This window comes from Chelonoidis abingdonii, chromosome 15, assembly GCF_003597395.2.
Source record: "Chelonoidis abingdonii isolate Lonesome George chromosome 15, CheloAbing_2.0, whole genome shotgun sequence".
Lineage (NCBI taxonomy): Eukaryota > Metazoa > Chordata > Testudines > Testudinidae > Chelonoidis > Chelonoidis abingdonii.
Window position 1 is genome coordinate 43,020,767 of NC_133783.1, and position 16,122 is coordinate 43,036,888.

The 16,122-nt window shown below is 41.9% G+C and overlaps 1 protein-coding gene across 2 annotated transcripts in view; it reads right to left on the reverse strand.

Moving 5' to 3' along the window:
• DOCK1 (dedicator of cytokinesis 1) overlaps window positions 1-16,122 on the reverse strand; it is a 570,673-nt gene that overhangs the window by 16,880 nt on the left and 537,671 nt on the right. For both annotated transcript variants that reach the window (XM_032801591.2, XM_032801590.2), the window contains exons 49-50: window positions 11,524-11,722; window positions 1,769-1,922 (exon numbers count right to left, since the gene is read on the reverse strand). In XM_032801591.2, coding sequence (XP_032657482.1) covers window positions 1,769-1,922; window positions 11,524-11,722 — 353 coding nt within the window. The remainder of the gene's footprint in view (window positions 1-1,768; window positions 1,923-11,523; window positions 11,723-16,122) is intronic.

The following is a 16,122-nucleotide window of genomic DNA, read 5'->3' on the forward strand; positions in this document are numbered from 1 at the left end:
TGAATGATTAAGGTCAAGGCTCTGTGTACTCTGTAGCAAGCTGGACCTAAATAATGGAGCAAGGTCCTAGAGCTTGCGGCAATCTGGTAGAAACATTCTCAAAACTATGTCATAGCTTCAAATACATTTTTTAAATGGAGGTTTGCATTAAATATGAAAATGAATATATAATTAGCACAGTAGCCACTGTGAAATGTAATTCAGATTATGTCATGTTTCCAAATTTTCAGTTTTCAATATGTTAGATTGTCATTTTTGGATTTCAAAAATTTATACCTGTCAGAATTATTGTTTCAGGTTGGAAACTCAGGAAGGCAACATTTGATTTATACTTGGTTCACCTATTTGGAGGTTATCTTTCCAACCAGGAGGTCTAGAAACAATTAAAAAACCCAAACAAACAAGCCTCCCTCTCCCCAAGATTCTATAACACACTTTTGCTACACACAGTGAATTCTGTTGATACAGTTATGTGGAATATAGAAGTCTTGGATTATGGTTTATAAATCTGCTGTGTGTCAACATTCTTTGCAATAAGTTTTGCTTATTTAAAAACAATGTACTTTGAAATATCAAAGGAAATAAATAAAGCAAACGTGAACTTCCCAGATCTGTAATTCTTGCTCTCTGTAATAGAAGTTAGTCACTTGCATAAAAAATGACTTATTTTCTAAATGTTTCTTTACTAGTTTAGTGCCCAGTGAGATTTTTAGCTAAGTGTCAACAACAAAACACTTTGCAAGGCAATTTGTGGAAGCTAAATTTGTACACAAAATGGGAGTTATACTCCATCCAGTTATATAACAGGAGTTCTTGAAGACTGAAGCCAATGTATGAAAGTTTACAGAAGAATTCACTGAGAGATGCAGGGAAAAGACAAGCTATTCTATGTCTACACACAAAAGGAAAATCCATTTCAGGTACTAACTACAGTAGCTGGAGACTGTTCCTTCAACCTTTGTACTCTACAGAAGCCAGCACAGCATGAATCTTTAGGCACTTACAAAACAACGACCTTGTGAAAAGGAGCAGAAAACTTATTTCTTTAAGCAATTTTTCTTGTTTTAGTAAAAAGTCAAAAATAGTTTTTGTCACTTGACAAACACAACAGGTGTACGAAAGTACAGGCCCAAGGAGTAAATTCCTTACTATAGCATTTATCTGCAACCAACATCTTATGGTCAGTAGCAGTAAAACTCAGAGAGAGAACTCGGAGCATGCTGGCGAGAATCTTTGGGAACAGATGTTGATGAAATATTTGACGGTAATACTTCTAAATCACTTGAAATGCTTTGCAGGATTAAGGCCTGCCTGTGTGTGTTAACAAAAAAAGCGGTATTTTTCCTATGTATAGAGAGGATGGTATTAAATGAAAGTAACCAAAACTCCAGTCACTGAACTTTTCCCACCAAATCTCTAAAGAGACGTGACAAATACAGTCATGAGAGAGTGTCAGTTAACAATATTCCCATTATTTTAAATTAATTCTGATATTAAAACGTGTAAGAAATGTAAACATAATCAAGTGATCAGGTCACAGAAATCACCATCTCTTATAATATAGCTTAAACGATCATATCTCTGCTAACTCCCAAAAATGCACTTATACCTCAAGATGTGAACGTACGCACTGGATTATCCTCTTGTTGATCTGACCTAAGTGATTCAGTTGATTCTGAAACATTTCAGAGTAAGGGGGCTGAACTGTAATTCATTCTGCACAAAATATTTTAGGAAAACAAAGTTTCATTGAAAAAAAAAAACTTACTGGACTGTAAATTGAAAGGAAGTTTGGTCCTTGGAGTGATTGGAGGTGGTGTTGACTGAGAAGCTGGAGATGACGGAGAGACAGAAAACCGTCTTTCACTTGCAATGACATTGATAACTTGGCTCTTTGGTCTTTGTGGTCTCAGTGGACTGATCTGCATTAGGACAAAAACATAAAAATGTGATGGTTTCACCATGACGTGTCACATAGCCTGAGCAGAAACACACATTATTACAGCACAGCAGGTTACACTGTAAAGAAAAGCACTTCTTATTGAGCTGTTGATTTTGTGATAAGTAAGACATTTCCCTAGATCTAGAATGTAATATTGCAATGATAAGATACATGTTTTAGATTTAATGAGTACTGTACTGAGGAAAATCATGGGTTTCCCCTTTCCTGCACAGGTTTTTATGAACTAGAGCATGTAGTCTGGCAATTTTTAATTTTTTGTTCCGTGTTTGGAGTTATTCCTGGCCTTTTGTGACTATACTCTGATATTCAACAACTTCCATCATAGTAAAAAATCAGTTATAAACTAAAGAACACTTAAAAATCAAAAGTCAGGGATGCAGAATTGGTTGTTAAACATATTGCCTTTTCCTCACTCCAGCAGTCACACATGTATTGTTTTATTTAATGCATACTTTTAAAATGAAATTACAGTAAAAAAAATAGCCTGAAATCCTCGACGCTAGCAACAAATGCACTAAGACAGCCTAGTTGCCATCATGAAGCATAGTTAAGCTCAGTTTCACGCAAATAATTTTTTCTTTGAAAATGTTTCTTCCATCCATCCACTGTCTCAGATGTTAAATTAGTCCTCTTTCCCCAAAACCCTCAAAATCACTCAAAATTGAATGCATCCAGGGTGTTTAGATACACACAATAGGCTCAGACTGATACATTGGCATACTTCCTTCAGTTCCATGACCTACACATCTCTCCTTAAAACCTGTGTCTTCCAGAATGTAGGGATTCCCTCAAGACCTTTTCCACGCAGCTTATCCAGAAAAACTACACAGATTTCATGGGTGACACCAGTATTTCTCAAATTGGGGGTCCTGGCCCAAAAAGGAGTTGCGGGGGGTGGGGGGGGGTGTCACAAGGTTATTTTAGGGGGATTGCAGTCAGGGATGGTTCCAGGCATCAATGCAGCAAGCGCGTGCCTGGGGCAGCAAGCCGGGTGTGGGGGGAGGGCGGCGTGCTGGTCATTGTGAGGACAGCAGTCACGGAGCCTTCAGTGGCGTTTCTGCGGAGGTGCGGTGGGCACGACAAAGGTGCGGGACTGGCAGATCACCCGCAGAACTTCTGCCGAATCTGCGTGACCAGCGAACCTCCCGCAGAAACGCTGCCAAAGGCAGCCTGACTGCCATGCTTGGGGCAGCCAAAAACATAGAGCCGCCCCTGATTGCAGTATTGACACCCTTACTTCTGCACTGCCTTCAGAGCTGGGTGGCCAGAGAATGGCAGCTGTTGGGTGGGTGCCCAGCTCTGAAGGCAGCACCCTGCCAGCAGCAGCGCAGAAGTAAGGGTGGCAATACCATACCATGCAACACTTACTTCTGTGCTGCTGCTGCTGGCAGTGGCTCTGCCTTCAGAGTTGGGCTCCCAGCCAGCAGCTGCTACTCCAGCTGCCCAGCTCTGAAGGCAGCACCCTGCCAGCAGCAGCGCAGAAGTAAGGGTGGCAATACCATACCATGCAACACTTACTTCTGTGCTGCTGCTGCTGGCAGTGGCTCTGCCTTCAGAGTTGGGCTCCCAGCCAGCAGCTGCTACTCCAGCTGCCCAGCTCTGAAGGCAGCACCACTGCCAGCAGCAGCATAGAAGTAAGGACAGCAGTATCGCAACCTCCCCAACTCCTTTTTGGATCAGGACCCCTACAATGACAACACTGACATTTCAGATTTAAATAGCTGAAATAATGACATTTATGATTTTTAGAATCCTACGACTGTGAAATTGACCAAAATGGACTGCGAATTTCGTAGGGCCCTACTTATACAGCATGCTCTGTCTATGCATTGTCCACATTTGACCTATTCCTTAGCTGATCTCTACATTCCTAACTTATCTTGTCCATTGTTATTCTTCTTCAAAGTAAATGGTTCCCTGGGAGCGCTCCCTCTTAGCTTGCTCAGACATTCTGTCTTTTTCAACCTCATGATCTATTTACCTCTATGATGGGGTGGACTAGGCCCAGGGGCTCCCTGCTGGAGGTCTCAGGGTCCTTCCACACCCCGTCCCAGAGAGAAGCAGAAGAGAAGTCCTTCAAGCAGCCTCAAGTGGTTGCGGGGAGGTAGCCAATAAGGGAGGCTGCAGGAAGCAGCCAATCAGGGCCCAGCAGGCTCACATAAAAAGAGCTGCAGGGCTGGAGTCATCAGTTGCTGCCTGGAGCTGGAGGAGAGACAACTGTGTTCCTGGCTGGCTGGCTGAAAGAGCAGCAGGACCATGGACAGCTCAGTGTTGCCAGGGACTGGGGGAGCAAGAGAGAACTCCTGGCTGCTTGCTGGGTCTGAGTAAGGACTGAGCCCAGGTTAGGCTGCAGGAAGACACTGTCTCCAGGGAGGAAGCTCTGGGGGTACAGCCCCATAGCAGGGATGGGACGTGCTAAAGACTCTATACCCCGGAAGAGGTTTGTTCTGTTTCACATACAGACAGTGTGTTAAACTTGGCCAGAAGCTGAGTCACTGAAAACCTATCTGAGAAACCCACCAATAAGGGTCACCACAAATTGAGAGACTGCAGGCACATGCATTCAACCAGCGTGTGCTCGTGAGAGGTGGGTGCCATCATAGTAGGATCTCCCTAATTCTTTCTTTCAAGGAATGAGGCCTCCTTCCAGGTGTTAATTACTCGTGCCAGGTCAGGCCTCAGCTGCAAAGGACTATCTTGTTCTTAGACTCATAGACTTTAAGGTCAGAAGGGGCCATTGTGATCATCTAGTCCAGTGGATCTCAAACTGCAGGTTGGGACCCCAAAGTAGGTCATGACCCCATTTTAATGAGGTTGCCAGGAGTGGCATTAGACTTGCTGGGGTGGAAGCTGAAATCTGTGCTCCACCACCTAAGGTTGAAGCCAAAGCCAAAGGGCTTCAGCCCTGGGTGGTGAGGCACAGGTTACAGGCTGGAGCCCTTGGGCTTTGGCGCCCCCACCCGAGGTGGTGGGGCTCAGGCTTTGGCAGGGCTCAGGCAGGCTCAGGCTTTGGCCCCCCATCCTGGGATCATGTAGTAATTTTTGTTGTCAAAAGGGGGCCGCGATGCAATGAAGTTTGAGAACCCTTGATCTAGTCTGACCTCCTGCCATAATTGCAGGCCACAGAACCTTACTCATCCATGCCTGTAATAGACCCATAACCTCTGGCTGAGTTACTGATGTCCTCAAATTATGGTTTAGACACTTCTAGTCAATAATCTCCCTTATCTGAACTGTTGTCTCAAATTTTATCTTGGTCTTTTTAGCCTATCTGAGGGTTTGAGAATAGAGCAAACAATCTCATATGTCAGTAATGTTATTCATTTGAGCTCTTAGCCCATGTCTATGTAAGAAAGTCACACATGTTTAACTAAAATCATGATTTAAACTGATTTAGTTAAAACAGTGGGACAGTGTTGTTGACACTCTTATTTCACTATAACAGTGGCCTATTTTTGCCATATGGCCTACTTATCCTCTCTCTGACTGGACCTTGATGGTGGCTACCACCTTCTTCCCCATGATTTCAAACATGTCAGAGAGGGAGAATCTCTCCTGCTTCTCTTGTTCAAGTTTTTCATGATCCAAAACCAAGCTCCCCTTCTTTGAGGGGTGATGAAATTCATGAAAGGAAATGGAAATCTTGATCACTTTTGTGCTATTCACCCCTTTAACTCTTCCAAACTACAGCTGGAAAGGAAGTGGAGAACAAGATCCTTAAAACAGCTCAGTTCTTCCTCTTGGGAAGAATAGTTTCTAAGAGAAAATGTCCTTGCCAAATTACAGCTTCAGAACCAGGGATGGAACCTTGAAACTTCTCCCTTCCAACCCTGTAGAGGTGTCTCTGGAAGAGACTCAGCTGATGTGGAGGAATCAGAAGTCCCAAACTCTGGGACCTTTTCTCTGACATTGTGAGGGTCCACAGGCTGGGAGCAATCTTGGAGCAATCTGTGGCTCCTGAAAGGATATGCTCCTACAGACAAAGGGTAGTCCAGTGGCTAGGGCACTAGCCTGGAACTAAGGAGGCTAGTATTCAAATTCCTGTTCTACTACAAGCTTCCACTGCGGCTAGTCATTCTGTGCCTCAGTTCCCTCTCTGTAAAATGGCAGGAAATAGTACCTGGCGGGAATGTTGTGAGGATAAATATATTAAAGATGTGAGGTACTCAGATACTACAATAATGAGAGCCAGGTAAGTACCTAACATACCTAGAGAGCCCCTCTTGGTCTTCAACTTTCTCCATTTGACCTGCTCATCCTGACAAGTGATAGAGAGAATGAGTTTGCCCTTAGGAGAGAATGGGGAGAAGGCTGATGTCCCCAAATCAGACTTAAAGGTGTGGTTGCAGCTCTGCTTGTACCCCTGGAGACAAAGGAACTGGTACAAAGACAGGAGTGGTGTGGGACAAGTGCTGGAGCCATCTGGACAAGTCTGAACTGCCTGAAATATTTCTGAGTAGAGAGGTGCAGTCCAGTTGTTTCAGCGTGGAGGACAGCTCAGGATTCAGAAAGAATGATTAAGGAAGATAAATGACAGTGATGGCTATATTTGGCTATTTGCAAATATCATTCAGTGTATACACTGGCTCAGCTCCTTCTACAGTATGTTTTCCTGTACTGCTAAATATATATGGAAAATATGATTTGGCAAAGGAGAAACCATAAGTCCTTGCAAAATAACTGACCTTTTCTTTTAAGACAGAGCAGGCTAATGTCATTTTAAATGAAAACTGATTTCCCTTTCATCAGTGTAAGGAAAGCAAATACGGCAAAGTTAAGCCCACCCTTTTAGAAGATGGATAGGTTGATTCAATTAGCTAAATGGAGATCTGCTATCTGAAGACAGAAAATTCTGCTTGGAAGGATCTTAATATGAATAATTTAGTTGTCAAGAGTCCTAAATGGCAATACCAACATTTAACTGCACCACTGTGCGGCAAAGTGAAGAGTACTATTTTGCTCAGGCTATACTCACTTTGAGAGACTTCTGGCTATTTCTCTGCAAAGGTGAGCCAAGACCAAGGCCACTTGTCTCAAATTATGTACCCTAATTAAAAGTTTAAATGCCTGTGTTCTCATGCAAGACTTCATCATATATAAAGTTTTCTTTCCCTCTTCCCATATTGACCTAGTGTTTTTTATTCTTCTCATCTCTTTCCCTTTCTAATCTTTCTTCTCTCTCAATAATTGCTTCCATTCTCAGTTTCTCTTTAACCTATTGTGTAAGGAAGGAGCTCTCTATTGGGTCCATAAACTCTTTACTTGATGTTGTGTGCTTGTGTGTGTTTGCGTAACTGAAATGTCCCAATAGAGCTGGTCTGCCCGCCCCATAATCCTCTCTCAATTCTCTGTCACAATCTCTTCAATGAGATGCTCCTAATCAGACAGAAAAACAGCCAACTCCTTTTTGCAGTTTATTCCCTTTGTTATCTTTAATTTTGAGTTCTAATGTTTCGGCCCCTTCCATTGTTAAAAATACCTTCCATATACCAATCATAATAAAAAAAGGGAAATGTTTACTCTCAGTAGATGCTGGAACATGGAATAGTGGCCTGAAGCTAAGAAAAGAAAAATGCAAGCAATATACTATATAAGGGGGAAAATGGAGGCACTTGCCAGGAGTAACTCTGTTTTCTGCACATGCTGCCTCCACAGACACAGCAGGAGTTGCGTGCCTAGCCTCAAAATATTTTTCCACCGTAGCGGTCACTTAGGCCTGATCTACACTAGAAAATTAAGTTGACTTAACTATGTCGCTCAGGGGTGTGAAAAATCCACACTCCTCAGTGGCATAGTTAAGCTGACCTAGCCCTCCTGGTGCAGCTGTGCTGCTGTAGCTTTTAAAGTGTAGAGAAGCCCTTAGAGGGCATACACAATCACTCTGAGAATGAGAAATTTGGAGTGAATCTAAGTACCACCTTATCTTTGTGGAAAAGGATAAAAGTTGGGTTGGCCTTAAAGCACTGTATGTCTTAAACCTTCCTGGCAGAGGTGATGACAACTAAGATTGAAACATTCTGAGAGAGTGAATACTTTTTATGAGCTCAAAGCTCCCTCCCAGAAGTTGGGTTAAATTCAAGTTCCAAGGTCAAATAGGCTTTCAGGTAGAGGGCATCTGTTTCTTAGACCATTTAAAATCCAAACATTCTGATCCTTTTCTCAGGAACATGGTAGATAGAAAAGCAAATAAGTAAAAGTTAGTATTGCTAGGGACATCTGTGATTTCAGAGTCAAAAGAAAGTCCAACATAATTGGAATTAGACAAGAAACAAGGTCAAGGTGCCTGTCTCCAGCAGAAACTTTTTCAAGTTCCATTTGACAGCATATCACCTTCTATTGAAAGGCATTCTGGACTCCAACAGGACTGCCTCAATCTCTGTAGACAAGCACAGGATGTGCCTTAGAAGCACAGCATCCATGCTGCCAGGTGAGATTATCTGCTGGGACTACAGTTCTCGACTTGGGGAAGAGATTTGTAGACTAGAAGGCCAGAAGGAACCATTGTGATTGTCTAGTCCAGGAGTTCTCAAACTGGGGGTCGGGATGCCTCAGGGGGTCATGAAGTTATTACATGGGGGGTTGTGAGCTGTCAGCCTCCACCCCAAACCCCACTTTGCATCCAACATTTACAATGGTGTTAAATATATAAAAAGTGTTTTTAATTTATAAAGAGGGTTGCACTCAGAGGCTTGCTATGCGAAAGGGGTCACCAGTACAAAAATTTGAGAATCGCTGGTCTAGTCCGACCTCTTGTATAGCGCAGGCTGGCCACAGGACTTCCCTGAATTAATTTATGTTTGAACTAAAGCGTATCTTTTAGAAAAATAAATAGTCAGTCTTGATTTAAAGATTTCCATTGACTGTGAATCTTGATCTATGGAAAGGACCAGAAGCTCTGAGAATGAGGACTGCAATATCTAGACCAGTGCAAGTATAACCAACCTGGATCTGTCCTCTCCAATATTCGGCAGTGCTCTTGGGATGAGAGGAAGGAAGACATAAAAAATCCATTTCCCTCACTGTTAATTTAATAAATGAGCAGACTGCTATTTAAATCCATTCCTGTGTCTATCACTGACCTGTGTGCGCTAATCCAACTTCCTATATATCCTCGGTAGGCATTTCCAAGGTGCCCATCACTTAAACATCTGTTTCCACACCTCATTCAGACTTACCTTTGCTGCTTTCAACCTTTCGTTATCTCTTCTCGGTGGGATGCATGGTGCCTCAGCCATTGCTGTAGCCAATGCAGTGGAACTGTGCAGTCACCAAGGGAGCAGACTTTTCCTCTGCAGCTGCTAGCACAGCTCCTCATGTGTAGGTGTGAACATATACACCCTCTGAGCTATCAAGATGTGGGCCTCTGAATTTACTCAATGTACACACCAGCAGATTGTGAATGCTAGTGAATGCTACCTAAAAAATATGTCAGATGTGTGTTGACACATGCTCCATCCTAAGAGCTGAGACTAGGCCATCAGTGTTCGATAGTGTCTGCAGTTGTGAACTGAACTCTGAAATCATGCATAAAGAACAAAAAAAAGATATTCCAAAATTTGCAGCAGTCACTTAACCCATGTTGTTGTCACCCAGAAAACAGCAAGTAAAATTAAGTAAATTGCTGTTATATACTAACAAATATTATTTATCTAAGTATTTATACAATGTTCACCACTGAGCATCTCCATGACTATATGATAAGGAGCTTTGGTATGTACTAGTTTAAATGAAAAAATCCACTCTAAGGATTCCAAATTGAAATCAATGGCAACAGCCAAGATGGATTGCTGATCACAAGACATGTCAGTGCAATAGTGATCTATCAGAGATATGTCAAATGCAATGCTTAGATTCAGTCAAAATATGCCTACTAAAAGACCCTAATATTCACACAGTTGACTGTACTCTGCCAAACACATGAGGCACATTGGAAATTTATACAAAATGTGTCTTCCAGTTGAGAAGAGGCTAAGAAAGCTCTTCTTGCTAGATCTGGTAGAGAGGAGTCTCCCTTTTAACAAACCTAGGGCTTGACTCAAAACCAACTGAAGACAATGGAAAAACTCTAATTTCAATAGTCTTTGTGCCAAATCCATGGAGAGCACAAGGATTCTGATTTAAGTTTTTGCTGAGGTCTGTTCAGGGTGCACACAACAAAACTCCAGCTACCAGACAGGGATCCTGCTAACAGGGAATTTTGCTCTAGTAGTCATGACACTAACACAGAGAAGAGACCATTACATGTATTTCTTGAGGACAAAATTTTAAACCAACAGCATCAAAATAGATGCCCCTCGTGAGCTTCCAAGGCTATGGTTACTACTCTAGCAAAAAATGGATTAATTTTCAATTTAAAAAATAAAACTTCAGTATTTCCATACACCAGTGGGGTGGTCCCGGTAAACTGGAATATTTGCAAAGAAGGGTGGGTTTCAAAGAAGAGATACACTATAATAAATATCTTTACATACAGCCACCAGTGAACTGATGAAAATGTATGTATGTTAAAAATCGCTGTCCAAGAATTACTCCTGGGGGAATTCTGTGTCACTGTGCAATGCAGAATTTATGCAGAAATTAATGTTCTGCGTAGAATTTCCTTCCCCCCCCTCTTCCCCATAGAAATGGGCTGTAGAGCTGCTGGTTGCCACTAGGAGCTGCTGGACCTGGCAGAGATCAGCTCACAAATAGAAGACACTGCTGATGAGAGGGGAACGGAGCTGGAGGGCTCCAAGCAGCTACAGTTCCAGGGATGCCCTGAAGAAAGGAGGCAGTGTGCAGGAAACTCCACACAAGCCTGGGACCCAGCATTAGGCTGTTTCTCCATCTGGATTCCTGGGCTCTGAGAGGGTAGGGTATGTGGGTGTCTGGGCTAAAGGGGGTGCCCCACAGTTGGGCTCGGGAGGAAAGAGGTGTGGGTGTCTAGCTCCTGGCTGGGCTCTGGAGGGGGGAGGGGCAGAGAAAAAGGAACTGGATTGTCATAGGGGTTTCTTTTAACTCTACTCCTGGGGGAATTTTTTGTGTGTGTATGCATTGTTACAGAGTTGCTGAAAGGTATTTTGAAATAAATTAACGAAATAGTAGAAACTGGGGTGATTATACATAGTGTTATTTTGACAAATTAAATATGCAGAATTTAAAATATGGTACATGGAATTTTTAATTTTTTGGTGCAGAATATATCCACCAACTATATCTTGCAGAAGATAACTGAAACCACACTGGAGAACCATCAGAATCTCACATGACCAGCAACTAGAAGAATCCCTGCTATGAATGGTGCAACTGAATTTTCTTTAATTTTATCAACTATTGTATTTTTCAAAAGGCCATATATAAAAATCTTACAGAAAGTCTATATGAAATACCATTATTCTGTTCTTTTTGTTTAGTAAAATATCTACTTTTGGTACACTAATGAATGTTTTAAAGAGTATACATTTTTTCTCAGAGTTATTTTAAGTCTAAAACCAAAATGAACTGTCAAAATGACCCTTCTGTATTGTAAAAAATGTCCGAGTTATTGCCCACAATTAAATAAAATTGTTTGTTAACATTACCGTTTCTGAAAGGATCACTGCTTCAGATTGTTGCAGAGAAATATCTGTAGATTTCAACTCTTTATCAAATATCTCTTGGTGTTTGCTGTTTCTTTTTTCCTTCTTCTTTTCCTTCTTATCTTTATCTAGGTCATCCTTGTCCAACTTATCTTGAGACCTAGAATGCATCTTTTTTGGCAGAAGAGGTTCAAGCACAAACCTGAAGGAAAATTTGGTTTACTTAGACCAATGAAATATTACTGTCAAACAACAAATTTTAATTTTCCAAGTTCCCAACAACAGTATAATTTTAGTCCAGAGATCTTTTGTTAACCAAGTAAGGCTCATTATCACAATGGGGAAAGAAGATAATGACAAACTGTAATTGTCTCAAGCTAAAATTTAATACAGAACTGTTAATGAACAGTACTGTGCACCTCCCAGTTCTGAGGTAAATTTACTATTAGATGGTTACACACACTGGATAAGCATCTCTCTGTGTGTTTATGTATCATCACATTTATAGATCACACCATCATCCACTACCCGTGTACAGCCTGCCTCATTCACTGCAAATCTTAGTAATTCACAAATGATCATAACCAAACTGATGAAGTTCTACTTCATGAATATGTATATGCCACACACGTACACACAGGCAGTACTTGCACATACATTTTACAGCAGTGGCTCTCAAACTAGGGCTGCCGCTTGTTCAGGGAAAGCCCTTGGTGGGCCGGGCCAGTTTGTTTACCTGCCATATCCGCAGGTTCGGCCGATTGTGGTTCCCACTGGCCACGGTTCGCCGCTCCAGGCCAACGAGAGTTGCAGGAAGGGTGGCCAGCACGTCCCTTGGCCTGCGCCACTTCCCGCAGCCCCCATTTACCTAGAGCAGTGAACCAAGGCCAGTGGGAGCCGCGATCGGCTGAACCTGTGGACATGGCAGGTAAACAAACCAGCCCAGCCCACCAGGGGCTTTCCCTGAACAAGCAGCAGCCCTAGTTTGAGAACCACTGCTTTACAGGATCATATACATATGCATACTGTGTATACATGTCCATAAAAAAAGTACATTAAAAGATTATTATTAAGGTTGCAAAGTCAAGCACTGAAAAGTTAGGAAATGCCAGAACTGATGTTGCACCTGCAACCTTAATTCGGTACCCTTGTGCATGGGCATTATGATAGAGCTCTAATTACACAATCACATACTATTTTCTGCACAGGACTCCTGCTTCATTCAATACTTAGGACAGACCTGCTCTGAGTACGAACCATGGTTATGCAGGGAAGGAGGCTGTTGCCTGTTGGCCCCCTGCTTCAATTTTGCAGAAGTTGGAAGGTGCATAGTGACTAGAGCTGGAAGGAAATTTTCCAGTGCAATGGTTTTGAGGTTTGACTAACTGGTTCCCTGTTGGCAAGCCTTGAACCCAAAATGCCTGCTCTTAGTTCAGGTGCCCAAACCTGGACCCAGGACAACTCACAATAGCTCAGAGCTGCTGCAATTACAGGGAAATTCTTGCTTTGCTCAGAGCTAGAGCATGCCCAGTACAGAAGGAATCTTTGGAGAATTTAGCTGCAGTCTAGCAAGTGTCTACTACACATGTGCGAAATGCGATTTTTCAAAGGCTTATAACTTGGCTAACTTGGGATGGGTGGATCTTCACAGAGACAGCAAAAGACTCACCTTCTTGCCAAATTTCTAGTCCCTGCCCAAAGCATAGATGCATTAGAGATTGTCAAAGAAAAGGTCCCTGGATTTTTTTTTACTTGGGCATAACAATGTATTTTTCCATAGTTTCGTTTTCAGGAATCTGAACTGTTTCAGCTGAAATCTTCCAGAGAAAATTCCACCTGACACAGACATCTGGCATGGAAAACTCAACTCACATGAGTTAAAGGTTGGCAAAGTTATAAGCAACTGAAAACAGGGTTTATAATGGGAAGTGTCAGGCAGCCTTAATAATAAACGGTGCTACCAGCTGCATGTATAATAACATAATGCATAATATGTACGTATGTGATTAGATGTGTATGTTATATGTATGATGTGCATGCATATATCTACAGATCGTAATGTATGCATGCACATCATATATCTACAGATCGTGATGTATGTGCATATACTGTACTATGAGGATAAGAGAGCAATTCCAAGCTTCTGATGCTATAAAAAAGATTGAAGGATAACAAGTTAGTGAAAGTCTTTAGATTCATTTTTTTATTGCTGATAACTAAGGGCAAGGTTGATTTCTGAATAGTAGATGAATTTTCATAACTGGAATGGTACAAACCTCAGGCATTTGGTAAAGTGACATGTATTCTGAGTGTGTGAATATATGCAAGGCTGGTACCCTACTATCATAACCTCTCTTTGAAAAGATACAATTTTTACCCTTCACAGTTGACTATGTTTTGCTTCAACTGCACAGCACAAGCCTTTAGCATTTCAATGAACTTTTTAAATGAACTTTTAAAAGAAAATAATCAACAGTTCAATATTTAAACATGTTTTTTAATTTTATTATTTAAATATGCCAAGCAAAACTCTAAGGAATATTTCAATGATTTTTTTCTGTTTTAGGTCCATTTGCTTAAATTTCCAGGAAATAAAAGATCTACACATACTATGATTCCTTTGGGGCTAGTTTTTCATGTATAATGTGCAGTGTAACAGGTAAATTTTTCTAAAAAATTAGCTTAAAAAAGAAAAATTTCAGACTAAAAATTATTTTGATATGTATTTGATCCCATGAAAGATGAAAAGAACACAATCTAGGTTAAACAATATATTAAAGAATTTATAAAAACAAATTAAAATTATCACATGGCAGAAGACAAACTGTGTGATACAAAGTCAATCTTCTTTATAAGAAAGCTTTCTTCATACGGAAGAAAAGTATATACTGAGCTACGATGCCTGCATCTGTAGGCTCTGATCCTGCATTAGGATCACTAGTGTGGACCTCTCAGTGACCTTGTGAAATCCACTGATGTTATCTGAGGTTCAAAGGCTCAGGGTTGTGTACTGGAGGTTTCCAGTGTAGAATCAAGGATTATATTTCCATAATGGTAGGTGTGGTAGGACTGCAGGGTCTTCCCGATGGCCATCGGGAAGACCCTGCAGTCCTACCACACCCTGCCACAGAAAAAAAGGCAATAGAGTGGGGTCATCCAAGCGGCCTAGAGAGGCTAAAGGGAAGGCTCATATAAAAGGAGTTGCAGGGCCTGGACAGCTCAGTTGCTGGCTGAAGCCAGAGGAAGAAGTGAAATGTTCCTGGCTGGCTGAGGAAGTTGAAGCAGCTGGACAGAGCAATTGTTGGCTGGGACAAGAAGTAGTGGAAGGCTGGGAGATTCCACACGTACAGAGAATGGGAAGAAACCCTGCCTAAGAAGGGATAGGACTGTGAAGCTCTTCAAGCACAGAGGCCTGGGAGAGAGAGACTTGACAAGAAGGGCCAGAGACTGTTACAAGCTCATGAGGTGAAGGGCCTGTGAGAAGGACTCTCTCAGCAAAGGGGCTTGGGAAAGACCCTACTTAAACAGGGAACAGGCCAAGGACCCAAGAAACTGATGAGACAGAGTAGTAAGCAGCCCAAGGAATGCAGCAGTAGACACTAGCGAAGGAAGCAGCAGGTGGCTACTAGTTGTAAGGGCTCTGGGTTAGGACCCGGAGTAGTGGGCAGGGCCAGATCCCTCCACCAGCTGCAGGCTGAGTGGCAAAGGGTCGAGGAGGCAACTAGTTTTGTGCGAATCCCAAGAAGGGGGAAGTGCTCAAACAGGACTAGAGATGGGACAGAGGACTCTGGGGTGGGGTGGGAGGGCTAACCATTTGTTGGACTGTGTTACCCCAGAAGGGGTTTATTTTCTATTTGTTTCACATATAGATGGAGTGTGACTCAGCCAGAGAACTGAGTTACTGAAAATACATCTGAAAAGAGAAACCGCTGGTGGAGGGTACCACAAAAACAGAGTACAGGCATGCACCTGGCCAGCAGGAGGATCTTGCAGGCCACATTTTTACGGTGCCAAAGAAATACGCAGTAAGTATTACAGGCAGGATTATTCATATTTACTACATTGCAGTATTTCCAAAGAATGGAAACTCAGAATACTAACATACGATAATATGTATCTGACTAAGTGGGTATTCACCCATGAAAGCTCATGCTCCAATACGTCTGTTAGTCTATAAGATGCCACAGGACTCTTTGCTGCTGTATCTAAAAGGCATCATGTAGGGTATCACTGGAAAACTAACAACTCACTGATCATTAATAGTCTTGCATGACGTATGTACAGGGTGTGTACAAAAAGTTATGGGTATGTGCTAGAATTATGTTCCTAAAATGCACAAGCCCAAGGTCCTAACTAAAAATCCATCATGGAAAAAAGAAAGATTGGTAAGAAATCTATCTTGTACCAAGGCTGTAGCTTATTTAGTTAAGTCTTAGCCACTAGGCAGCATATTTTCCTTTTATTTGCTCGTAACCATTTTGTCTTTATCCCTTGTACTTGAACTCACTTAAAACCTCTCTTTATTAATAAACTTGTTTTACTTTTAATCTAAACCAACCCAGTGTTGTGTTTGTATTGAAGTGAATGTTAAGTTCAGTTAAG